The 26734-nt window shown below is 34.3% G+C and overlaps 7 protein-coding genes across 14 annotated transcripts; 3 read left to right on the top strand and 4 right to left on the bottom strand.

Moving 5' to 3' along the window:
- The first annotated feature begins 1725 nt into the window (after positions 1-1725).
- On the top strand, positions 1726-5966 carry LOC108319951 (vacuolar-sorting receptor 1). Its single transcript, XM_017551268.2, has 12 exons — positions 1726-2292; positions 2588-3280; positions 3364-3452; positions 3539-3608; positions 3676-3759; positions 3858-3934; positions 4024-4105; positions 4305-4387; positions 4530-4596; positions 5179-5307; positions 5401-5510; positions 5611-5966. The coding sequence occupies exons 1-12, from the start codon at positions 1995-1997 to the stop codon at positions 5707-5709; spliced, it is 1881 nt and encodes a 626-aa protein (XP_017406757.1). The 5' UTR covers positions 1726-1994; the 3' UTR covers positions 5710-5966.
- Positions 5967-7128: 1162 nt separating this feature from the next.
- LOC108319891 (transcription factor bHLH84) lies at positions 7129-10212 on the bottom strand. The gene is made up of 4 exons (XM_017551191.2): positions 8126-10212; positions 7791-8006; positions 7563-7694; positions 7129-7453 (listed from the first exon to the last, which is right to left on the bottom strand). Exons 1-4 carry the CDS (start codon positions 8555-8557, stop codon positions 7340-7342), a joined length of 894 nt encoding a protein of 297 aa, XP_017406680.1. The 5' UTR covers positions 8558-10212; the 3' UTR covers positions 7129-7339.
- A 136-nt stretch (positions 10213-10348) lies between these two features.
- LOC108319892 (40S ribosomal protein S29) lies at positions 10349-11472 on the bottom strand. Its single transcript, XM_052870128.1, has 3 exons — positions 11317-11472; positions 10634-10733; positions 10349-10540 (listed from the first exon to the last, which is right to left on the bottom strand). Exons 1-3 carry the CDS (start codon positions 11376-11378, stop codon positions 10532-10534), a joined length of 171 nt encoding a protein of 56 aa, XP_052726088.1. The 5' UTR covers positions 11379-11472; the 3' UTR covers positions 10349-10531.
- Positions 11473-12358: 886 nt separating this feature from the next.
- Positions 12359-13887, top strand: LOC108319921 (uncharacterized). 7 transcript variants are annotated; one of them, XM_017551240.2, is made up of 4 exons: positions 12359-12507; positions 12585-12856; positions 12938-13096; positions 13285-13559. In XM_017551240.2, exons 1-4 carry the CDS (start codon positions 12484-12486, stop codon positions 13286-13288), a joined length of 459 nt encoding a protein of 152 aa, XP_017406729.1. In that variant the 5' UTR covers positions 12359-12483; the 3' UTR covers positions 13289-13559. The 7 variants fall into 7 exon arrangements, with proteins under 7 accessions (XP_017406729.1, XP_017406728.1, XP_017406723.1 ...); XM_017551239.2 differs by lacking the exon at positions 13285-13559 and adding an exon at positions 13626-13887 and having other exon boundaries at positions 12418-12507; positions 12567-12856; XM_017551234.2 differs by lacking the exon at positions 13285-13559 and adding an exon at positions 13626-13887 and having other exon boundaries at positions 12418-12507; positions 12567-12856; positions 12938-13140.
- A 934-nt stretch (positions 13888-14821) lies between these two features.
- On the top strand, positions 14822-16995 carry LOC108319912 (probable polyamine transporter At3g19553). The gene is made up of 2 exons (XM_017551215.2): positions 14822-15976; positions 16102-16995. Exons 1-2 carry the CDS (start codon positions 15030-15032, stop codon positions 16634-16636), a joined length of 1482 nt encoding a protein of 493 aa, XP_017406704.1. The 5' UTR covers positions 14822-15029; the 3' UTR covers positions 16637-16995.
- A 1431-nt stretch (positions 16996-18426) lies between these two features.
- On the bottom strand, positions 18427-19994 carry LOC108319936 (leucine-rich repeat protein 1). The gene is made up of 7 exons (XM_017551254.2): positions 19870-19994; positions 19636-19768; positions 19276-19347; positions 19059-19202; positions 18886-18954; positions 18736-18787; positions 18427-18550 (listed from the first exon to the last, which is right to left on the bottom strand). Exons 1-7 carry the CDS (start codon positions 19943-19945, stop codon positions 18545-18547), a joined length of 552 nt encoding a protein of 183 aa, XP_017406743.1. The 5' UTR covers positions 19946-19994; the 3' UTR covers positions 18427-18544.
- A 3096-nt stretch (positions 19995-23090) lies between these two features.
- Positions 23091-26181, bottom strand: LOC108319968 (pentatricopeptide repeat-containing protein At5g02860-like). 2 transcript variants are annotated; one of them, XM_017551296.2, is made up of 2 exons: positions 25790-26181; positions 23091-25717 (listed from the first exon to the last, which is right to left on the bottom strand). In XM_017551296.2, exons 1-2 carry the CDS (start codon positions 26097-26099, stop codon positions 23622-23624), a joined length of 2406 nt encoding a protein of 801 aa, XP_017406785.2. In that variant the 5' UTR covers positions 26100-26181; the 3' UTR covers positions 23091-23621. The 2 variants fall into 2 exon arrangements, with proteins under 2 accessions (XP_017406785.2, XP_017406784.2); XM_017551295.2 differs by having other exon boundaries at positions 23091-26181.
- Positions 26182-26734: the final 553 nt, after the last annotated feature.

Below are 26734 nucleotides of genomic sequence, written 5' to 3'. Positions count from 1 at the left end.
AATTAATGTAGTTGCAATCCACGAGTTATTTAAGAAAATCGAGGTGCCTTCGTTTATATTTTAAATAAACTTCAATTTTTAGGTTCAATTTAACTAGTTCTATGTCAAATCATTTTTATCAGCTTTAAAAGAAAATAAAAAGATAAACTTTTATTTTAAATGTAAATTAAGCTATGAACTAGAGCCAATAATTACTCAATTTAGTTTAAATATTTTATATGGTTGTTTGTTTTCTCCTATGTCCTCAAAATATTTGTTAATAAATTCATTTGGGACCACTTGGAACACTCAGATAGATTTTTAGTTAGAACCACGTGATTAATGTTTATATATACAGAATGACCTAGGAAGACTTGTGTCCGGTTACTATTGGTGCGAGTGAGTCATTGAGTGCACTTGTCAAATTCCTATTGGCTACTACTTGTCACTCTAATGTCCTTCAATTTCTTCACTCACTTCAAGTTTTTTTTTCTTTATTTTCAATACTGCAAATTATTATTTAATAATGAGTAGTTGAAATTTCAAAGAAAATGTTAAATAATTTTAATTTTTTAAGAATTTAAAATACATTCTTGTAAAAAAAAATACTTTCAGAGCTTTTCTAAACACATTTTAACAACATTTAAATATGTAGAGTAACAATAACTTGACATTAATTGAATAAAATGGAATGTAAACACTAAATTTTGATTATAATTAGTAAATAAAGTAGAGATTTTCTCTTTATCGTTTAATTTTAAATTAGTACATGTAATTCATTTGTAAGTTTTATAATAATTATTTTAAGAAATGTATTTAAAGTAACTTCTAAATGATTGAAAATGTAAACATTTTTATATTACGAAAACATAAAATTAAACCATTGCATATATTTAACATTTGTGATATTACGATTATAGTTTGCTGGAATATGACTGAGCAAACCAAATATATTTTCTGAAAAAACAAATCAATATTTTATAATCCAAAACCATCCATTTAATGAATCTAATTAAATTACTATTTTAAAAAAGTAGATTAAATAAAAAAAAGTTCAATATTTAATGCATTATATTGTAAGAATAATCTTGAAATTTTATGTCTACTTTCTTAGGTAGTATTCTTCTCTTCCTTCCTACCCTATTTATTATTTATCTTTTCTCCTCTTTTTGTCACTGTCAGATGCACACTCCTTAAGAGTGAAAAAAAAAGTACTAATTTTCAATTTATTATATTGATAACCATAGTGTCTTAATGTTTCAGAAGAGACAAAATCTTCAATCTTAGTTGAAGATTTGTTATCACCATTTATAAGAGCTAGAGTGGGAGTGGGTATTAAACTTTTGGGCTTTAGTGATACAGCTACTAATTCAAAATAAAAATAAGATTGAGTGATAAATCATTTACCAAATATACTATAAGATTTCAATAAATAAACATTTAATGTTATTATTTGTTGAGGAATATGGTAGTGATGGTATAAATAGTTTATCCAATAAAAGTATATATGCAATCATCTTTCTTTCAGAGCATATTTTTATGCTTGGGTATTACTTTAAGAATCTCTTTTTGTTTCAATTAAAAAGAAATATGCCTTTATTAATATTATTAATTTGCAAATAATCACTTGTTTTTTTATGGATCATATAGTCTGGTGTTAATATGAACAGGAGAGAATTTTATTCTTCCGTGTGGTGGTAAATTTTTATAAATTAATGAATATTTATATTAATTTTTGCAGAACACGAAAAAAACATGGGTTCAGTATTTGTAGGAGTGATAATAACAGTGAAATAAAGAGGAAGAGAGAGATATGGATTATCTGTTGAGCAAGCATTGAGATGAAGAGTGGAATAGCTGCTAAATAAGCAACACAAAAACACAACACAGTTGATGATCAATGGTTTTTGATTTTGTGAAACCACAAAACAGTAGTTGCATCAAAAAGTTGATGTGTGTTTGTGTTTGATTGTGCGAGAGAGTAGTTGTTCTTGAAAAGAGAAAAAAGAAAAACAATGAAGGTTTGGAGATGGTTGCTGAGTTTGTTTGTGGGGTTATTGTTGCCTGTGTCGATAATGGGTCGATTCGTGGTGGAGAAGAACAGCCTGAGAGTGGCGTCGCCGGAGAAAATAAGAGGCACTCACGACAGTGCCATTGGGAACTTCGGCATCCCTCAATACGGTGGTAGCATGGCGGGGAACGTCGTTTACCCAAAGGATAACAAGAAAGGTTGTAAAGAGTTTGATGAGTCTGGGATTTCCTTCAAATCAAGTCCCGGTGCTCTTCCCACCATTGTTCTGCTCGATCGCGGAAGTAAGTTTTCTTTTTTTTTTCTTGCTTCCTCACTTAATTCACCTTCTGCTTGACAAACAATTTCTAATTGAACTTTGATGAAGCTCTATTTTAAGGGGAAAAGAGGGCTCCTGTTGCCCCAATTTGTTTACTTGAAAGTTGGATAATGATATTTATGTGTCGTGCTTTTGTTTTATCGCCGTAAAAGGGTAGAAATTTGCATGCTTGGTTTGGCTTTTTGTGCCCCTATATGTATGACCTAGCACTAAAAGGTCAGTTATCTCATGGGTAGGAGTACTTTTGTGTCCTTTTTCAGGTTGCTTCTTTGCATTGAAGGTCTGGAATGCTCAGAAGGCTGGAGCTTCTGCGGTTCTTGTTGCAGATGATGTTGAGGAGCCCTTGATAACTATGGACACACCTGAGGAGGATGGCTCATCTGCCAAATATGTGGAGAACATAACTATACCATCTGCTCTTGTTGGAAAAAGTTTTGGTGAAAAGTTAAAGGATGCCATAAGTGGTGGGGACATGGTCAATGTAAATCTTGATTGGAGAGAGTCTGTCCCTCACCCAGATGATCGTGTGGAGTATGAGTTGTGGAGCAACAGCAATGATGAGTGTGGAGTTAAGTGTGACATGTTGATGGAATTTGTGAAGGATTTCAAGGGCGCAGCACAGATACTAGAGAAAGGCGGTTACACTCAGTTTACACCCCATTATATAACTTGGTACTGTCCTCATGCTTTCACATTGAGCAAACAGTGCAAGTCTCAATGCATAAATCATGGAAGATATTGTGCTCCAGACCCTGAGCAGGACTTCAGCACAGGTTATGACGGGAAAGATGTGGTTGTTGAAAATTTAAGGCAGCTATGTGTTTTCAAGGTGGCGAATGAAACTGGAAAGCCTTGGGTCTGGTGGGACTATGTCACTGATTTTCAAATTAGATGCCCCATGAAGGAGAAAAAGTACAATAAGGAATGTGCAGATGCTGTTATTAAATCACTGGGTAAATAAAGCATCATGGCATCGTTTTTTTTTTCTTACATTTGTTGTCGTGACTTTACAATAATCTTTATTCAATATATGCAGGTCTTAATATTGAAAAGATTGGAAAATGCATGGGCGATCCAGAAGCTGATGCTGATAATCCTGTCTTGAAAGAAGAGCAAGATGCCCAAGTATTTTCTTTTGTAATCTCTATTAATTCATTAAATCAGTGCAGTAATATATATTGATATCTTACAGAACTGGTTTTTCTTTTTAGATTGGAAAGGGATCACGAGGTGATGTTACAATTTTGCCTACTCTCGTGGTCAATAACCGACAATATCGAGGTTTGTATTGCATGCTACTGTGGTGGTTAGTGATCTGAATTTCCAATGCTAAACAGAATCTTTCCAGGAAAATTGGAGAAAGGGGCTGTTCTAAAGGCTATATGTTCTGGGTTTGAGGAAACTACTGAACCAGCTGTTTGCCTGAGCACTGGTAAATTTTTACCTTTTTTTTGCTTCACAGAAAATGTACTGTGGAATTGTTTTGGTGCAGACCTGATTCTTTCCAACTGGTATAACTTTTTGGGGCAGATGTGGAGACAAATGAGTGCTTGTCAAACAATGGTGGTTGTTGGCAGGATACAGCAGCTAACATCACTGCGTGCAAGGTAATTTATCTATGAATATTACTAACTAAAGAAAGAGCAATGTCGAGTTATAGTTTTTTATTTTCTCACATATGTGTGTATCTGGTCAGGATACATTCCGTGGTAGAGTATGTGAATGCCCCCTGGTTGACGGTGTTCAATTCAAGGGAGATGGTTATACATCTTGTGAAGGTTAAAAGGCTTTAAACTTCAGATTTCTGTCTGTATAATTTACTTCCAAGAGTGCTCTGTTATCTATCCTTGTTTATTTCCTTCAGTTCTATGCTGTTTGGAGCAGGATGCGATGATTCTTTTTGTTGTTGTGTGAGTCTGCTATTCTTTTATTCCTGTCGAGCATTTTAATTATAACTAGTGTCTTCTGCATTTGCAGCAAGAGGACTTGGACGTTGCAAGATAAACAATGGAGGATGTTGGCATGATGCCCGAAATGGACATGCTTTTTCTGCTTGTTTGGTTAGTAAATATCAAGTTTCTGGACCCAACTCCACTGAACTTATTTAATCTCCAATAAATTTTGTTTTAATGGTTGAAGTTCTACTTTATTTTATACCTCGTATTGGAAACTGAATTATTTCATGAATTGTTATTGGAGCAGGATAACGGAGGGGTCAAATGCCAGTGTCCCACAGGATTTAAAGGTGATGGTGTCAAAAGTTGTGAAGGTGAGGGATGCTTGTATTATTTTTTCTCTTAATATTTTTACCAAATCCTTTTTGAGTTATATCGATCAGCATGTAAATACTATATACATAACGTATCCCAAACAGAATCCTGAATTTGGTTTGTAGGGCCTGTTTGAAAAGCTCATTTTAAGAGAGAAAAATAAAATGAAAAATTGAAATTATCTTCTCTATAAGCTAATATTAACCTATGCACAAGTTTAAAATAAAAATTTAGGAACTTCTAAATTGGAGAGCTTCTACATATTAGTTTATACATAAGTTAATTTTAGTTTATGAAGAAGCTAATTTGAATTTTTCTACTTATTTTTATTTCTTAGAAGGAGCTTATGGAGAAGCTCATTCAAACATGTCTCTAATACTCTTTATGTTTTCTACAAATACGTGGAGAAATGTTGTGTGTATATAATTGTTTACCACCTTGGTCAAAATTATCTTCCTGCATCTTTTCTTGCTGAGATGTATTGTCCTCTGAGTTTGTTTCTGCGTATACCTAGTGAATGTTTTCCAGATAACTGGAGAAAAATGACTACCTGAAATTGAATATATGTTTCATCTTTACAGATATTGACGAATGCAGAGAGAAGAAGGCTTGTCAGTGCCCTGAATGTAGCTGCAAGAATACATGGGGCAGCTATGACTGCAGTTGTAGTGGAGATCTCCTATATATGAGGGACCACGATACCTGCATAAGTGAGTTAAATACACACGACATTTTACTCGATCCTTCATTTTCATATGCTTGTTATAAACCTTGTTTCATGCCTTCTACTGGATTACCTACAGGTAAAATTGGAAGTCAGGGAAGATCTCCTTGGGCTGCGTTTTGGCTGATTCTACTTGGCGTGGTTATGATTTCTGGTGGGGCATTCCTAGTGTACAAGTATAGAATAAGGGTAAGCTCTGCTGCTTTCTTTTATTTTGGTGTTTGCATAATGGTGGAACTCAATTTATAGGATACACATCTAATGGTGTTCTTTTTTTGTGGTTTTGCAGCAATACATGGATTCTGAAATCAGAGCAATCATGGCACAATATATGCCCTTGGACAGCCAGGCAGAAGTTCCAAATCATGTGAATGATGAAAGAACATGAATGAAAGGAAAACTACTGGGGTTTGACGGCAGGCAGCATGGGTGTGGGTTTTTCCTGTACCATGTTTGAGTCATTTTGAATTTTCACATTGAATTTAGCAGACTGTATGTATGATATGGAAATGTAGCATTCTGTATACTTAGAGGGCCGAGTGGGGTGCTATTTCTCTGGATTCTAGGATTTCTGCTTTACCAGACACGTTCCACGCGCAAGATTGTAACTTATCGTGCTGTAATACATGCAAGTTAACTTGGTAATCTTGTTTCTTTGGTCTGTATTGTGTAGAATGATCTTCCTTTTCATTGACGAAGATTGGATCCTGTCACTCACCGAATGTCGTTAGTTGTTACCAATTGAGTTACTACCGATGTTCTTTTTTAGTTTTACAACCCTTCTGGAGGCTACCTGAAAAGTTCCTTCCACATGTGAATTTCTATGAATTAATGGTTTCAATATTATTACCAGATTCTGAATGCCGACAGTTCATTGATAATTTCTTCACTAATCAAAGCTATTGTTTATGGATAAAAGAAAACTAAGATAACTACAATGGGACATTTGATTCTAGAAAATCTATGTAAATGTTTCTAACAGTATTTTTTACTAATTAAAAGAAACCTAATCATTTCTAATATACCAATCATAATTTACAAGATTCGCCATTTTCGGATATGAAAAATGTAACCTAAGCCAAAAGTTCTAAAAGGAGAAAGTTCAATATTTGTGACAATAAAATGTCATTGATGTATAATTATAAGTTACTTTTAGTTATTGGAAATGCAATAATTCTTTTATTAGGAAATTAACAAAATAGGTTAATTAAATTTTAAATCCTTCATAAATTTTATTTTTCAATTGAATTTTTATCACTTAATTTTTTTTAACTCAGTGATATGATTTAACCGTCTATTAGTTACGAGAGATAATACCTGATAATCCTATTGTACATTAATCTTAATATTTAAGAATATGATCTCATATTTCTTCAGTTAAATATAAATAAGAAAGATGTGTAAGTAAAATAAAAATTAAGTAAATTAAATATTATAAACTTAATTGAAAAATATAAAAACTTTAGATACATAATAAACTAACTAAATTAAGTAAAAAAGATAATATCAACAATTATTTAGAAAAAACACCTGTTAATTAGTATAATTATTAAAATATTATATTGTGTCGTGCCCTGATTAATTTAAATTTTAGAAAAAACATTTCTGAGGAAAAAAGGCTTTAGCAATGAGATTTCAGTTATAAACTGTTGCAAATACAAAATAAATTAATCTGAGCACGCATTTGATAAACGGTTGGTAAAATTCAGAAAACAGAAAAAGTTATGTATGATATAATCTGGTAACAAGCTTTAAAAATAGCACTTAATTGTTAAAAAATTGTTTGTTTATATTTTATTTTTCCAGTACAATTATCCATTGAAGTATGTTCGAAAATGCTCAAATAAAGAATAAAAAAATGAACTGAAATTTATGTATCGTTTGTTCAGAAAGACATATGGTTCAGTAATTTTGACTAATTTCATGATCCATTGTCGTTGATATACACTGGTTGTGAACAGAGCTTATATAAACATCATCACAGAATGATTCTGCCTGCTCTCAATATTCTTTTACTGCTATGATATGCATTTTTTTTCTTGTTTTGTGATGTTGATGTTAAGTTCCAGGCCAATGTTCATTCCATTGTAAGCAATGGGAGCGTACATCCACAGGTCATCAGAGCTCAGAAGCTGTTCAAATTCAAATGTGGGAAATAGTATCAGTTGTTGTGTCTTTTCAAAGATAGGATATTGGTAAATTTTAGATGCAGCCAAAGTAAGAAGGAAACCAAGTTGTTACCTTAATTTGAAGCTGTAAAAACTTCACATATTGCACAGCTTCCTCAAGCATTGTGCTGATATCCACCTTAGTTCCATTTGGGACTAGGTTCTGTAGAATTCTCAGTCTTTCGTTTATTCTTTCTCTTCTCTTCTGCACAATGCAAAATGTAAGAGCCAATCCCTCGAATTAAATGGACTGCATGCAAAACAGTATCATGAAGTGTCAGCAATCAGCAAAAGGACTTACTCTTGCATACGCGCTCTGTGGATCAGTTGCAGGGTCTCTATTAGATCTTGATTTTCCACTTAACTTCAGTGCTCTAGAATCTTTGGAGTCATCATCTGAACAACAACTGTTTAAGGTCTGACTCTGAGGGTCAGGAATTGCTTCCTCTTCAGTGTTCCTTAAAGAAGCTGGTTTTGGATTCTTCTTAGATTTCACATTCCTCTTGTTCTCTGGGCCCTATATGAAAATTTCATGAAGACAAACACGTATCATGAATTCTGCATGAGAAGGAAATGCGAAAAAAGAGTAATAATACTAGTAAATGTGAAGAAGAATTAAATTTGGTGGTATTCTACCTCAAATGAGCTCCTAAACCTTTTTTCTGATTTCTCCATGCTTCTGGTATTATCCTTTTCTGGTTCGGAAACTAATACTTGGCGTGCATTGTGATCCTGCAAATCCATGTCGGCAAGATTCTCTCTCCCTGAGTCAAGACCCAACTCTTGGAAGGAAAAACCAATGGACACGTGGCCCAAATTGTTGGAGCAGTTGCCAGCATTTGTTGTGGGAAAGATATATTTGGTAGCATGATCACAGGGCCCACTCCCATGTAAAAACAAGATAGAATCTGCATTTGGAGCTTTTGTTTCCATGTTCAAACTTTCGTATAACTGTTCAGGGATTGAGCAGTTACCAAGCAGCTGGTTCATGAAGTCAGCTTCCTCCTCTGTGTACACTTCACTAAGACAACTCATCCATTCTTGAGAGATCTCCTCAATAGGCTCCATTTGTTTTTCTTTGGATGCCAGTAACTATAAGAGAGAGAGAGAGAGAGAGAGAGTCTAATGTAGAATAAGAAGCTCCACTGTTTGTTTAAAATGGTTGAACGGAAAAGTTGGAGAAACACTCTATTTATAGTAATGCTAATAGAGGGAATGGCTGTATCACTATCCATAGGAAAACATCTGAACTGAATCATCACATATGCCAATAATTATGTAGCATCTGACTAAGTCTCAAAGTAGGTCTTGAGAGACATAGGTATGAAAATATTCCACTCTATCTTATATTAAATTAAAGATTGAAGAATGAGTAGTGTGAGGCATGCAGTAAGGAAGTTTGGAAGGTAGGAAATTTAAGGAGATAAAGAAAGAGAATTACACCTGTAATTGGGAGACGTGGGGTATGTATGCGTTGAAAATTAACTTAGAATGGCTGGCAGCTTGAGATCGTGGTGATGAGTCTGAGTTCTAAACTGTTATTTAACCAGACAGCATTATCTGTAACTGGATTTTTGTCCCCTCTACAGTTGTAAAAAACCCATCACATTTTCCACGGACTTCAACTCAAGTTCCATAGTAGATTTGAGTTGACACTATATAACATTACGTGGACAGATGTGATACCAGACTCTTCCTTCTGCCCCTCCCTTCTAGAGAAGGAAATGTATTATTCCTACAACAAATTTATGTATGCATTTCTCTTCATAGTTCATTTTTATCCCTTAATAAAGAAATAAAAACTGAACAAAGTTGGTGGTGTCTACGGGTTGTATTCTCTACAATGTATATGAGGGGGTCTGGACCACAATATATTCTTAATGTCGATCGATCCATGGTTGCTGATAACAGTTTACGCATGCATCCTATTTGCTCTGGTGGTACATTTATCTCAGGTGATCAGTCTGTGAATGATTGCGGTTCATGTCAGATAATTTCGCTATAAGAATTGTTAGCTGATCTAAGGAAATTGTAAATGCAATACTCTGCATGTTAAGTTGTCAAAATACGCTTCCTCCAAACGTGGTTCCTCAAACATTCATGAGAAAATACGCTTTCAACAGATATATAGTGTAAAACTGTTTATGTAAGGATTATACGGTAAAAATGGACTTAAAAATTCTATTCAAAATGTTTGGAACAATTCTGTGTAATTAACATATGGAATCAATCATCTCAAAGTACATCAAATAATAGTATCAATCAGTTTGAGTTTACGTTGTTTCACTCCACTATTATTTAGGAAATGGTAAGCTAGGCAAGTCCTACTAAATTATGCTAATAACCTTTTTTTCAAACACTTTTTCTTCTAATATTGGTTTATATTTCTTCTAAAATTAAGCGTGCATTACAATTGAGAGAATAATTCAATGTTAGAATCCAGGCTTTTTGCAGTTACGATAATTGCCGCGTGAAAACCACAATATTTGTCATGTTTTTAAACCTCAAATGATGATGCATTGAACTCGTGGCCATAAGCACTTAGATAGAAGAGCATCAGCAAATATAATTACTGTCTAAATATAGATGCAGGGCGTAATGCACAGGTCCAGATACATCTTTTATCACTGGCCCTTCTTCGACGAGCCACTAAAATACTGACCACGAATTTTAATATTAATCATGAAACACTTCTCTACATTATAAATTTCAGTTATTCTCCTTAAATAAAAATAATTTTTCAATGAAAACGCTATTACAAATTACAATGGTGACGATATCTTTACCATCCTGTTCAAAATAAAAGCAAACACATGGAACTACTAAACAAGTAGATATAGAAAATTGCAGAATGATAAATTGCCAGAGAAACAATTATATAAAACAAAAATATTCTCAATTCAACAACTTGAGTGTGATAATTAACTTGACTAAATGCAATAGAAATTCTTAAAATTCTTCAAACAATGAAACCATCCCCACATTATCATCACTAATGCCATAATCCAAAACGGTAGGGAAAGATAGACACTGATCATTCATTCAGCGGTACTGCAACGCAAACAGAAAAAAGTGGTTATGAAAACCTGAGCAGGAATAATTCGGAAATTTTGAAATGCATACAGATAAATAAAAAATGTTTACCTTAATGAAGCCAATTTCCTTGGCATTGCTACGGAAACACTGCCTACAGCACATGAGCCCATACTTCCTAATCAATCCATGAGGGTTCCCACACACGCGGCTGCAAAACAGGAGGGCGCATTCTCAATCAATCAACAAATCTCATCAGAATAAAGACAAATCATATCAAGCACCACCAATTCACAAACAGTATAACAATCTGAAATCAGACAATAAAAAACTAGACAAACTAGATCTCTATAGTTCTAAAACCCAAAATTTAAAACAGAGGACAACAAATAACCCATTATTGACAAGCTTATGAAACATAGTGAAACTAGAGGTAGCATATGTATGCCCAACAAAGTTTTAAAGTAAGACAAACATTTAACAAAAGCAAACGAATAGCCTATTTCATGAGCAATTATACAAAATCACTATGATGATCTCCAATCATACTGGTCAAGATCAACACTCGAGACAGCTTACGAATGTATTGATCCATCGACAATTACATACCAAAATCCAAAAAGAATGCTCAATCACTAATCTTTACAGAAAAAGGATATCCTCAAAGAATATACATACAACCACAAAACCCTGTGTACGCACTGATGCATAATAATAATAGTGATCAAGGAACACGCAGGAAAAGGATCAACTTTCTCATCCTGGATAACCAATAAGGGGAGATGAATTAGTACCAGGTGCGAGAACCAGGCCCATAGTTCTTGGGATGAGAGTTCCACACGTTGGAGTGCCCCATGGTTCTGATTTGCAAAGATGAAAACGCAAGAATCCGAAAACCCTAGCCTCCAACTCACAGAAATATGAAAATAAGGAACCGAAATTCTGACATATATAGTAGAGTCAAAACCCTAGGGCGTGTTTGGTCACTCTCCATAATTAATTGCTCTTTCTTTTATTTTTAATATTTAAATGTTATAAAATTATAGTTTAAATGAATAATTTTTTCAAAATCACTTTAAGATGTATCAAATGAATTAATATTAGTTAATAAATAATAAATGAAAATTTTTTATTTTCATAGTTAGAAATCTTTTATTGTAAACACTAAATTTAATATTTTGTCCCAAAATTCCGAGTAATTTGGTTAAAATTGGATTTTATCAATATATTTTGTCAAAATAATCTGATAGTATCATAACATTACTTTTCTTATATTCTTTCCGGTGAAACTTGCATGTATTTTCAATATATTATAAAATATCTTTGAAATATTTAAAGTTAACAATGTCATCATATAATAACTTATAATCACATATTAATACATGTTAAAGATATTATTATGAAATATTTACAAAATATTTATTGTTAATATCTTATTATATAATAATTATTTTTAAAAATATAATATTTGATTATTTTCGAGTAGCATAATTTGTTTAACACATTTATTTAGTTAAGTATTGAAAATCGTTTATAGATAAATCTTTCTGTTGAGAGTTTTTTTTTATCAAGAAATAATAACCCAATTCTTGAAAATCTGTAATTCATTTCAGAAATATCTCGACCAAATTCAATTAGAAGAAAAGTTATTGAAAAATACTTGTATTTGTGAGTTTTTGTGCTTTGTGAAAAAAAAATTAAAAAGAGTTGCAAAAGTAAGTTAATTTTTGTATGTTTAATTTACCTCTTAAAATATAACATTTTCATTAAACAGTAAATCCTTTTTAGATAAGGAAGACGCGAGACTAATCAGTATGAGAAAGGAACACGGGAAGACTCTGCTACTGGGCCGGGCCGGGCTGGGCTGGGGTAGAGTGTATAAATACCTAGTTTTGGAAACTCTCCCTGTGTGAAGTAGCATAAGCACGGGGACAGACAGAGTGGTTCAAATTTGAAGGATTATGGCTTCCTCTTCTTCTGCTCCGGTAATTTCCCAGAACTTATGAATTTGATAGGCAATTTATATTTATTCATGTGAATTTAGTTTGATGAGTGTGATCAGGAAGGTTTAGGGTTATCGCAAGAAGACTACGACCTGATGTATGGGTCTGAATCCGGATGGGTGGAGGCTCGATCTTCGTGCGATCATCTTGCCTCCTTATCCGCCGATCTCAGCCACATTCCGCCTCCCGGCACACCCTGCCACACCTGCCAACACCCCTCCGAAAACTGGCTCTGCCTCTCCTGCAAGCAGGTCCTCTGTGGCCGTTTCGTCAACAAGCACATGCTCCACCACTTCCACCACACTAATCACTCTCTCGCCCTCAGTTTCAGGTACGCATTATTAGTGATCTCTCATGCATTCCCTTTTTCCTTCATGCACTCCCTCATCCATTCCTCCACTTTCTCGATCAGTGATCTCTCCTTCTGGTGTTTCTCCTGCGACGCTTACTTGGATGCCCAACTCATTCCCCAACTGCGCCCTGTTCATCAACTAGCTTACATCATCAAATTCGGCGAGCCTCCACCACTCCCTCTTATTCAACATCAACCTTCCTCTGCCACCTCGGATTAGTAAATCTCCTGTTAACTTATATCGCTGCTTTTGCTGTTGGATAGTATGTATATTTTCTCTGCCCTCAATTTTCATCTTAATTCTTCTAAATCACTTTTGTCGCTTTATTTCATAGTTATTTCATTTGCACTCTCTAGTTTCCTTCTGCCAATACAGTATGTGGTAATTAAGGGATTTGACATTGCAGCTAAGCAATTGTAAGATTTTACTTCATCAATCCCGATGCTTGCCTCTTGTGTTTACTCCACTTCTCATTGCATTAGCTTAGGTGGTGATGTTTAGCCTCATAGGTAATTCAGTTCTGCATCCTTCGTGTCAAGCCAAGGTACAATTTTCGGAGTGCTAAACATGCCATGGAATGTTTTTCACTTTTTCCTCTAAATTGATTTTACCTAACTCTGGTGGAGTAAGTATGTTCTTATTTTTTGTTAATGGAGAGGTATTGCCTATTGTAATTACAGAGCTATGCATTTCATTCTGTGAAATCAAAAAGATAAAAAATTGAACTTTCTTTTTTCTTCTTCTCAGAATGGCAGGCAATTGGAACTGATTTACCTGCATGACACTCTTTATCATATGATTGGACTGGAGTAATGCAGTAACTAATAATAAGATAAGGTACCTCAAAATATCACAACACTGACGCCAATTGATAGTTTTTTTTTTTGTGACAACCACGGACTATGGGATGCAGATGAATTGAAGAAGGATGATATGACCTAGATGTAACTTCTATATTTAGCCTTTGAAATTACGCATGAGGAATGAAATATTTTATGAATTTAATTAAGTTCAACGACTTAAATGCAAATGTTTTACTTGAGTCGATTATGGTTCTATGAATTACCCAAGTTTCACCTGTCTCATCATTGTTTAGTAAAAACAAAATTCTTCTGTTAATTCCTTGCCGACTACTGCCATGTATTTCTTGTCACACTTGAGTCTATTATTGTCAAGCTTGATTGGTTCTACAGTTCTGACCACATGGATTTAGTTGAGTGATGGTTTAATCCGTATTTCCAAAATCATTAAGAGTGAGACCTATCCTTGGATGCTTAACAAGAGCCGGTTCATGGTTAAACGAAACTTAGTCCAAAAAAAAGGCATTTGTTTACATAGTGTGACTCCGTTTTAATTTCCTGTGAAATATAAGATATGACTTATGGTCACGTGAGGGATACTTGATGTCGTTGAAGATTAAAACAGGTGAAGATGAAAATTGTGGAGATAAATAAATTTAAAATGTTTTATAAGAATCAAAATTTGAAACTTCTATATACATCAATTATTATAATATTAGTTTATTTCAATCAATGCGGATAAATTCAATTACAGTGAAAAAACAACTTGATTCAGTAAGCGAGGATAAACAAGAGTATGAGTGGAGAATTTTTTTCACCATTGATTTCGATTTTCTGGTGGTCCTTTCTTTACTGTGCCTCAATAATTAAATTTTTTAAATAATCTTACATCATAATTTAAATTAATAATTACAGACTGAATACGTTTGATATGTTAAAATATGTATTTATGTATTGCAGTATAAACTTTAATTAAAATATGATTTGTATATTTAAAAATATTTATTTACCATGAGTATAATAGTATAAAACTATATATTTATAATATATTTTGCCGACTAAAATGTTAATTAGATTAATTTTAGATAAATTAAATGATATAAAAAGAAAAGAAAATTAAAAAAATTATCATAAGAAATAATAATTAAATGTCATTGTCCAAGTTGGAAAGAAATCAAGTGTATGTAAACAGAATAGGTTTTGGGGTAACACGTTGTGTTCGTAAGTTGGAAGAGAAAAGAATAGAACACAGAAAAAGAAAGAAGTTTGGTCAAAGTAAGATGAGGATGAAGGTTGGAAGAGATCTGAATTGGCAGACATGAATCTCTGGTGAGTGTTTGTGTGGTTGGTGATGGGTGAAGAGGCCACCAAATCCAATCCCAAGCTAACGCTGTTGCCTCTCATAGCTCTGATATTCTATGAAGTATCAGGTGGTCCTTTTGGAGTAGAAGATTCCGTGAGGGGCGGAGGTGGTCCTCTTTTCGCGTTACTCGGATTCTTCGTTTTCCCTTTAATCTGGAGTATACCAGAAGCTCTTGTTACGGCTGAACTTGCCACTACCTTCCCTCAAAACGGTGGATACGTTATCTGGATTTCCTCAGCCTTTGGACCCTTTTGGGGCTTTCAGGAAGGCTTTTGGAAATGGTTCAGCGGGGTCATGGACAATGCTCTTTACCCTGTTTTGTTCCTCGATTACATCAAACAATCCTTGCCTCTCTTTGACCGATTCACTGCTCGAATCCCTGCTCTCTTAGTCATCACATTTTCACTAACTTACTTGAATTACCGTGGCCTTCACATTGTTGGCTTTTCTGCTGTTATGCTTGCGCTGTTCTCACTTTCCCCATTTCTCATAATGGCCCTTCTTTCCATTCCATTAATAAGACCACGGCGGTGGCTTGCTGTAGATTTTGGCAAGGTGGAATGGGGAAGATACTTCAATAGTATGTTCTGGAATTTAAACTACTGGGATAAGGCGAGTACCCTTGCGGGGGAGGTTGAAAATCCAAGTAAAACGTTCCCAAAAGCACTTATTGGAGGACTAGTCTTGGTGGTCTCCTCATATTTGATCCCACTCCTTGCGGGAACAGGTGCTTTGGAGTCCTCCCCAAGTGAGTGGGCGGATGGCTATTTTGCACAGGTGGGGATGTTCATTGGTGGTTCTTGGCTCAAACTCTGGATTCAACTGGCTGCTGCTATGTCTAACCTCGGCTTGTTTGAAGCAGAAATGAGCAGTGATGCTTTTCAACTTCAAGGGATGAGCAAAATGGGAATGCTTCCAGCTGTATTTGCTTCAAGGTCAGATTTTTTTTTCTTCTTCTCACGCCTTCCCCTAATAGTAGTACACACCAATTTACTCACCCCATTGTGCACTTAATTGAAAGCTAGACTAAAACATTGATGTTGTACTATCTACCTTCTAGGTCTAAGTATGGAACGCCCACGGTTAGCATTTTGTTCTCTGCCACTGGAGTTATCTTCCTGTCGTGGATGAGCTTTCAGGAAATCATAGAGTCCCTCAATTTCTTATATGCCGTAGGAATGCTTCTTGAGTTTGCAGCTTTTATTACTTTGAGGTTGAACAAGCCAAATCTTTACAGACCTTACAGAGTTCCGTTGCCAACATTTTGGGCGGCCATGCTGTGTTTGCCTCCTGCTTTATTGCTTATTCTTGTAATGTGTTTGGCTTCTTGGAGAACTTTCTTTGTGAGTGGAGCTGTAATTCTCCTGGGGTTCATCCTGTACCCTATCTTAGTTCAAGCCAAAAATAAAAACTGGATTCTGTTTGAAGAAGACTCAGCTACCTTGCATTCCTCTGGCTGGCAGCAATGCCACTCAGTTGTTTCAGAACTGAATGACCTCGACCAAGAAAATAAGGGTGTTGAGCTTCTTGTGACCTCACCATTTGCTAGTGGGGAAGAAGAGTTGTGTTTAGTGCAAAGCGATTCTAAAGTTTAAACCAACATGGCAGGAATTTTGGCAGCAACTTAAGCATATGATGTGTCTCGCAGCCTTGCACACTGCAGAGGTAGCAAGAACAGGGGCGTGGTTTTCTGTTATGCCAGGGCTTATTAATTCCAATAAGGTGAGAAAAACGAACATTAAAGAGCAGAGGTAGGAACAGGGGATAGCTGAATCTTTGTGTTGTATCTTATTTATCAGTTAGGATAGCCATCAACTATACACAGAATTATGGCTATTTTGATCCGTTGAAAAAACTTACTTATACTGAGGGATTTAATTTGGATTCAGTTTTACCAGAACTTGTTTCCAATGGATCTACTCAATGTCTCAATTATTTATTACTACATCGTTCAGAGCTTGAGTTTGTACCTTTTTAATCAGCTCGATATTTGGTTTGTGTCGAAGAAGTGGTGGGAAGCTTTTTTCTAGCTTAGCATTGTGTACTAAATATTGTCAGTATTCCGTCAGATTAGTGGGGGAATGGGAGATCCAAGGCGAAAAATTCTTCATTTAACTTTCCTCTCTCATGAAAAAATTTGAGAGAAAAATAGTTATTTTTTAGCTTATAATAATTTATATTAAAAACTAATTTCATAATTATTAAATAAATAAATATAATTTATTAAAATTAAATAAAATATAATATATCAAATAATATTATTAATAATAATAATATTAGTAAAAAATTATAAACAATAATAATAATATTTCATTTTTATCAATTCAAATATTTTTTTAATCTATTAAGTTTATCATATCACTTACTAATTTTTATAAACTTTTATTTTAAGTTTTTAATACAAACAATTTTTTACCTTTTTTTTCATTTCTTTCACTCATCTCCAGTTCTCTAAATTCAAGTCATATTTAAAAATATTAAATTTTTTTCTAACTTAATTCGGCTCATAACCTTAACAAGCGTGGTTGAAATTAATATTTACAAGTGTAGTTGTTCCTGTAAAGAAATAAATGCATAATAAATGACAAATAAATGCATACTAAAAAAGGCACATATTTAAACATAATAGTTTGATAAACAATAAAGAGGAAAGTAATATAAAATCTTTATGGCAAGATTATAAATCAGAATAGGTCAACTATAATATTATTTAAAATTGTAGGGAGAATACAAGAATTAAATGTTTTCCTTGATTTCTGCGAAAAATAAAAACGTGAAAAAAAAAATCAATGAGAATTACGTAGGAACTCGGAAGTAGTTGAATGTTGGAGATATGTAGAGTTAAATGTGAAATAACTCTCAAGTTTGTACTGGTGTTTTTCAAATAATTTTGAGATTATTGATTGAAAATATTTAAAAAGAAATCATTAATCATATTTATGATATTGTTGTTGATTATCTTATTAGTTTAACAATGATAGATATAGTAATAAACATTTTTTTTCTTCCTAGAGGAAGGTGATAAAAAACATTTTACACAATTATATATATATATATATATATATATATATATATATATATATATATATATATATATATATATATATATGAATGAATAATGTCAGAGGTGTTTCAGTCTTTAAACGATGTACTTAGAGAGTCTAGTAATTCATGTTACTCCTAAATATATTTCATTTAATATTATTCCTAAATTAGAACATTTGTAGAATAAATTTGACAATTAAAAAAATAGTAAATAATGTGATGAAAAGATGGAACAAAAGATGTTGCTGTATGAGTTTTTATATAAACAACAACTTTTTTATTTAGTATAAGAATCAGACATACTTTTTTATTTAGTATAAGTATCAGACATTTGAGTATGACGTGACATGTTTAAATTTGTGCTATCATACATTTCTGGTACTAATTGTTGCCTAAACAAAGCTTATTGTTGAGTTTACACGGCACTGTTCTTCTCAGCTTTGACTGCTTTTACATTCTCAAAACTGAAACCAAAGAAAGATAAATGTATATAGTAAACCTGACAGTAGGAAGAAATTTATCATTACAAGAGACTAAATTAGTATAGTAATTATATCATGAGAAAATTTATCTTTAAAAATTCATTACAATCAATTATTATGTTAGGCATGCTTATGATCTTTGTTAAGAATTGTAATGGTTACTATACCTTCATGGGGATGTTGCCATCTGCACCATGGATGTGATTACCAGATACATTACTGCAAAATTGAGGTTTGAAATTTGTTGATAAAGCAATGATAAAATGAGAAAGTGAAATTGATTTTGAATTTTCCAGCACACAGAAAGAGAATCTTACAAGACTGGGAGATGAAGATCAATGACCTCTTTTGGGATGGATCCTGTCAACTTGTTGTTTTGTAGCCATCTATATACATGAAAGCAGAATGGAGGGCAAAATAAAACACAATTCAGACATCGTTTGATTTGATAACTAAGGTTAAGCTTTTGAGCATCCAACGTAAACATTACAGAAATTTAAGTGATTTCAAGTTGCCAAACGACACTGGGATGTTCCCTTCCAATTGGTTATCAGACAAATCCATACTTCTAAGGTTGCCCAAGTTGCCTAGTTCGGGAGGAATCTTCCCAGATAGTTTATTCCGATTCACCATCCTGCAATGAAGACCTTATTAATCACAAATTATGTTTATGTAGCCAATAAATTAGATAAACCAAACATGCTTACAGGTATTGAAGGTAGGGTAAACGGCCAAGTTCTGGGCTCAAAGTTCCAACTATGTTATAATTGTACAAGTCTCTGAAATTCAAACCACAAACACAGTTAAATCATAAACTGATACAATCAAATTCTTATATTAGATAAAACAAAAGATAAATATACACGTAAGATATAGTTTCATTTGTACAGGATCTTTTAAAATGATACCAAAAATACATATGTAAAGACTTACAATATGTTATGTGTATATAAATCTTTTAGTAATAGAGGTATGTTATCGGTATTATTATTTTATCTGATGTGTGATTTTGTTTGTATGAACACTAAAAACTATGGTGAAAAAAAAAAGTGAATGTTGCAACTTACATGCGAACCACGTGATTGTTGGAGTCGCACAATATATGAAACCAAGTACAAGGATCTACATTGGAGGGGTCCCAACTGTCAAATATGTGGTCGGCAGCAGAAAGACCTTTTCTGAAAGCATAGAGAGCGTCACCTGCAGATAAAAGTATACTCGAAATCATAATCTGAAAGTGATGTTTGTTTTAATTATCCAACGAAAATTGCGAAAAGAATAAATGAATAGAGATATTTTACCTTCAGAGTTTGAGAGCGATGACAGAGGAAGCTGGAGAAGCAGAAATAACACTGATAGAAAAACCAAACCAGACATTTTTCCTATGTGTGACTGTATAACCTCGATGATTCACTTTTCTATGTATTTTTAGAGATAATGATTCACTGATATATATATATATATATATATATATTATGTTATTAATTAAAAACATGTAAAATAAAGAAAAATATCTTTTTAATAACTTTTTTTGATAATTTTTTTATAATAAATTATGTGTCAGTATTTTATTGGTTTTTATATTCAGTATAATTAAATCTGAATTAATTATAAGATATTTTTTCACAAAATCTTTTCTATGTATTTATAGTTACAATATTTTTCTTTTATTGAATATTTTTATTAATGAATATTGACAAAAATGTTTTAAAGGTCGTTAATGCAGGTACACTTTTGTTTATGTTTCTATATAAGAGTTGTTTGACTTCTTTCACCAAAGTCAAAGAAACTAAATTTTATTTAGTACAATTTTGAATACGTTGTATGTTATAACTTTTCATTTTTCTCTCTTTAAATAATTTTCCATCCATAATAAAATGGAAATAAGAGTATAATTGGGAAAAAAAAGTTTACACTATCTTAAAATTTTAAAAACAATAAATGAAAAGGAACAACTTTTCTTTAATAAATAACTGTTATGTACAGACAGAGGAAGTACATAATACTAAATAAAATAAAATAAGTTTTTTCTATTTTTAATTTAATTTTAAATAAGTTGTATATTATATTTTTTTAGTTTTCTCTCTCCAAATAATACTAAATACAACTAAAATATAAATAAGTCATATTTGGAAAAAAAATATCGTTATCCTAATTTTAAAAGTGCAGATTAAAAGAAATAAATTTCACTGCTATTAAATGAGAACAGAGGAGCACTCTTTGAATATTAATTATTATTTACATAATAAATATATAAAAATTGAATTTTGTTAAATAAAACAAGTTGGAATGGAAAGAAAGTTAAAATAATACAAAAAGAAAAACTTTAAAATTATAAATTCAATATATTGAAAACTTTACTATTTTAACACTCTGTAAATAATAGCTACTAACTTTTACGAAAATTATTTATTTATTTCCTTAGTTGTAGTGAAAAGAATGTGACAGTTCGTTTCAAAATTTATTGAAATTTGAAAACTACAGAGTTACAAAACTTACTGGACCAATGATATGTTATTTCACACATAAAATGTTGTTTACACCTATTTAACGATATGTTTCATCATCATCATTTTTAAAATGTCACAAGTAACAACGTATCATTTCACTGATACTGCTACAGGTACAGTATCATATCATTTACTCTGTTGCTTTTGGGGGAGATGATCCGAAGAAGATTGAATGAAAGAACTTCAGGAAAAAATGGAAGACGAAGTATGGTTTTCTTTTAAAAAGATTTGGAAACGATTACAAAATTTTGTGAATAATTTGATGAAAGTAATAGATAAAAAAAATTGAATAAATTAAATGATAAGATTATATAAATTAATAAAAAATAAATTACAATTATTTAAAATTAGTTTAAAATAAAACCTGGATGATTTTTCTGTAAAAAAAAATAAGAGATGTAATTAATTTAAAGTAAAATGTGGTTGTTTAGAAATAATTTTAATTAAATATTGAATTATAAAAAAAATAATACTAATATTAATTAATTACTTTTGTCATTATAATTTTTTTTTTATTTTTTTTAGATGCTGCATTATATTCTCCATTAATATTATTTTCAAATACATTATATTTCATTATTAAACTTATTATTATTATTCTATTTTTGTTATTATGATTATTAGTTATCAATTGTATATTTTAGAAAAAAAATCAAAAGTCATTTGGTAATTGGATTCTTCAATCTCTCAAATCACTTCATCCTGTGAGACCTCAAATATTCTCTCATTTACTCACAAATCTTTAGAGGGAAACACACATGTGAGCAAAAGGAACATAGCCTAAAAGAAGCAGCACAATTGGTGTTTGTTCTCATTTGCATTTTAGTTTGCTAAATATTTATGACTCAGGTTGTTTAACTCACCCTTAGTTGTTGGCTCAACGGATCTTCACCATAATTCAGTATCAAAAATTGCTTTCAAGGTGACAGAATTGTTGAAATCTTACAAGAAATATTGTCACCTTATTCCTAGCATTATGAAGTGTATTAATGGCTATACTGAATTAGAACGAGACTAAATTTTCATGCAGCTCCATTGAGAATCAGTTTCAGCGTTTGAACAATGTATCTGAAAAGCCCTCTCCAAATCTAGAGCTGTGTAGAAATAGCATTACTGATCGAGAACTTGCCGGAATCGGAGGGAGAAAAACATAAATATAAGCCAAAACCCAGAGCTTAGTGTTGGGAAACAGCGGTACTTGTTCCCTCCTCTGTGAACCCCAAAATGGGTACTATGCGGAAGCGTAAAAATGAAAGCGTAGGAAAAGAGAAAATTAACACTGGAAATTTTAACGTGGAAAATCCTCTCGGAAAAAACCACGGGACCTAGTCCAGAAAATTATCTCCACTATGAAAGTAGGATTACAGTGTTTCTCTCACTCTCTGAGGATCTCTCAATAAATCTCACCCTCTCGGATGGTATACAAGACTCTCCCTGTATCACACACTCACAAAATAGACTCTCTCTATTTTTTTTCTCTCTCACTCAATCGTGGCTTCACTTCTGAATTTGGTGGCTTTTCTTCTTTCTGTTCGTTGCATCTTTTGCTGCTTGGTTTGCCTTCATTTATAATAAATGAAGGAAGGAGAAGAAAACAAGAAACATGCTGAAGATGTGCACTCATTACCGTGAAACAAGGAGGAATGGGACTCATTTTCTCCCACTTTCGGTGGAGGAGAAAAACATTGACCCCTAAAGTATGGTGGATGGGTCCCAATCTTTGTTTTATTCCAACAAAACTCCCCCATAAAACAAACAAATGGGGCTTCCATCCCGTCTTCGTATCTTGACTTAGTTGGAAGGTACCACGACACCAGCACCTTGACAACAATCTTCAACCTTCTTGGTTGGTATTTTCCGAGAGGATTTTCCACGTTAAAATTTCCAGTGTTAATTTTCTCTTTTCCTACGCTTTCATTTTTACGCTTCCGCATAGTGCCCATTTTGGGGTTCACAGAGGAGAGAACAAGTACCGCTGTTTCCCAACACTTAGAAGGTAATATTACAAGCAGTTATAGTTTTAAACGGTATGTTTTGCACTTCAGACAGAGAGCACTCGTATCTGCAGGAATGGTCCATGACAGGGCTCCCAAAACAGAAAACATAATACTGTTTTGTTTTTTTTTGGCTAAGGACGCACTCCACTACAAATCAAACACGAAATAATGTTACAAAGTGAACCTATATACCAAAAGCATTGCTTTCACGAGTTATTTTTCTCGATGGACGTTGCTATATAGTTAGTTCTACACGGTATTGACATTCAAAACCCTACCACTCCTCCTTCTCTTACTATTCCTAAATTTCCATCTTTCTACACCAACCACACCTGCAAGCATCGATGTGGAGACATACTGCTTCCTTTTCCTGCAGATAAACCCTATTAAAGGATCACCTTCATTTAGATCTACACGCGGAGAATCCCAACCCATACTTGATATTATATAACATATGAACCAAGGAGGAAGAAGGGACTGAGGGCATCTTAAAACAAGAGGTCAAAAAACACTCTAAGTTCCAGTATGGCAGAATCGTGAAAAAACTTATGGCCACATTTTTACTATTCTCTCAAGTAACCTATTCTCCTCCTCCTTGGAAACATGTGGGTCAAGATTGCGAAGGCTTTTAACAAAACTGTTGGCCTCATCCCGACGGTTGAGCTTACAATACCAATCAACAATGGAGTTATAAGTATTCTGGTCTGGTTTACATCCCTGCTTGATCATGTATCGAACTACATCAATAGCTTCAGCAAACATCGAGTCGCCGGCATAAGTTGCAATAAATGTGTTGTAAGTTACAACATCAGGAATAAGTGCAGAGTCTTTCATTTCAGAAAATATTCGCGACGCCTCCTTCATCCTACCATTTCTGCAATATGCATAAATAACAGTATTGTATGAAATTCTATCAGGTTTCGTACCTTTCTCCAGAACTTCCCTCAAGATTTCTTCGGATTTTTGAAAGTTTTCAGAACGGCTGTACATATACATTAAACTATTATATGTAGTCAAACTCGGAGAAAATCCCCTGTCATGCATGAAGTTCAAAATCTCGTTGGCTTTGGCCACCATCTGCTTCCTCCCATATATCGAAAGCATTGCATTAAGAGTAGTAATGTCAAGCGAAATTCCTCTTCTCCTTAATTCCAAAAAGGCACGCTCTGTATCCATCAGGAGATCACTCTTGCTGTTTACTAGAACAAGGGTCTTCAGAAGAACGGGATGTGTTTCAATAGAGCCGGAGTATATATCCTCCGCAAGAGCATTCATCCTTTCAATCTCCTTACCATTGGTATAAGCATGAAGCAAAGAAGAATATGACATCTCATTAGGTTTACACCGTCCGTCCTTCATTTCAGCAAGGACTTTCTCAGATTGTTGCCAGAGCCCTCCTCGGGCCAATGCTGCTAAAACAGCATTGTAGGTAGAAAGATCTGGCACCACTCCAGCTTCGAGCATGCTCTTGTAAACGGCCATTGCCTGGTCAAAGGAACCACACCTGCTGTAGGCACTAATCAGAGTGTTGAAAGTATCCCTCTCGGGCACAAAACCAGCTCTCTTCATTTCTTTAAATATTCCAGACACCTGGGAGTGCATTCCATTTTGTCCAAACACGGCCAGAAGGGTGTTCCAAGTAACAATATCAGGGGAGCAATTGTACACCTTGATCTCGTCAAAAACTTTCATCATTTCGGCAAACTTTCCTCGGTTGCCATGCATCTTAATAAGGGCATTGAAGGTACAAATATTAGGCTTGCATCCCACGGATCCCATCTCTTCAAAAACTTGGATGGCAAGCTCGTCTTTTCCGGCCTTCTCAAATCCGGACAAAAGGGTGGTGTATGTAAAGACGTCAGGCTGAATCCCCTTGTCTAGCATTTGGGTTTTAAGCTGGAGTGCCTCCTCCAACAAACCACCTTTAGCACAAGCAGATATCAGGGAATTGTAAGTAACAACGGTGGGAGAAAAGGCATTGGCTTCCATCTCTCTGAGGACCTGCATAGCCTCTTTGGGGCGTCTGGACTTGCCATAAACATCCAATAAGGCATTATAGGTAACCTTGTCAGGGGTGAAACCCTCCAGCTTCATCTGCTCAAAGAGGTGAACAGCTTCTTCGTAGAGAGAACCGCGACGACAACAACTAATAAGCGTATTGTAAGTGTAGAGATCGGGGGCAATCCCGCGAGACTTCATGGAGTCAACGAGGGCAGTGACGTTAGACCAAGGCATGCCCATTTTGCCGTACACATTGAGAACGACGTTGTATGTGATGAGAGTGGGATTGCAGCCGTCTTGTTGCATCTTGTTGAAGAGGTTGACGGCATCCTTGTACCTGCCACTACTGGAGTACGCATTTATCAAACAGGTGTAGGCATAGACATCAATGTGAACGCCGTCGTTTTGGAGAGCCAGGAGCAGGGAGGCGGCGGATGAGACCCGCCCCGCTTTTCCGAGAATTTTGAAGATGACAGTGATTGCAGAAGTGGTAAAAAGTGGAACGGAATGGTGAGTGGTTCGAACCCATTGGAAGACGGCGAAGGCAAGTTCGCATTTGTTGTTAAAGCCTAAGGCCTTGATTATCCCCAATATATCGGAAGCGGGATTTGGTTGGTCCAGAAGAGGACGCAGAATATTATCTAAGTGAGTGGAAACGGAATTGGAATTGGTATTGAAATCGGAACGAATTAAGGTGCGGAGAATTTGCTGACCTGAAGAAGAAAGGCCGTGAGGAGACCATGGCTTGCCGCGGTTGGGGTCAAAGGACTTCCCCAGAGCGACGCGGTGTCGGGAACGAGAACTGGAACCGGTATTCAGGTCATGGATAAGGGTAGTCATTGGCGGTGCTGAGGTTGGAGTAGGGGTAGGGGTAGGGCTGGGGCCAGGGGTCATCACTCCAACAGAGTTGGGTTTGGAAGAAGGGGGCGACGGTGACGATGACGGTGACGATGACGGTGACTGTGACGGTGGCGGTGGGTTTGGGAGGAGCAGAGGAAGAGCCACCTTTTCTACCATCCCCATCCTCTCACTACCTTTGCTTCTTGTGAGCTGTGTGCGGAATTGGCATTCGATGCTCGGATATTTTATGCCAAAGTTTTCCTCAACACGTGTCCCGCGTAGCTTCACCAATTTCAGTGAAATCCAAAAATGGATTCAAACTCATACAATATATACCCGCCTTAGTAATGCAAGCAGGCCCAACTCCAACATCCCCTCACACATTACACCTTAAGTTCCCGACCTTAATCCAAACAACAAATGAAAAAAAAAATATGTTTTCCACATTTCTAACCACTATTATAATATTAAAATATCTTTTTACCATAATTAATATGAGGATCTTTCAAGTTAGCAACCTCTTATTTTTTTCATCATTGCACCCTTACAGAACAGACCCCAATTACATTGGATTAGCAATTAACTAAGGTCTTAACGTGGGTTGTAGAGAAGACAAAGTACAAGAAGTTCGGCCTTATGCCTCCTTTCAAGTCCGTAAGCCATTCTTTAAACCTTTTACACGAAATTTAAACATGAGTCTAAGTTCCACATTAGATAGAAATGAGAAAATAAAATATTATATAAAGATGAAAGATTCATTGTCTTAAGATTTTGAATAGAAAAATTAATGTTAATCCCTTATATAATTGGACTAATAT

This window comes from Vigna angularis, chromosome 10, assembly GCF_016808095.1.
Source record: "Vigna angularis cultivar LongXiaoDou No.4 chromosome 10, ASM1680809v1, whole genome shotgun sequence".
NCBI lineage: Eukaryota > Viridiplantae > Streptophyta > Magnoliopsida > Fabales > Fabaceae > Vigna > Vigna angularis.
This window is presented reverse-complemented; position numbering and strand designations above follow the sequence as displayed.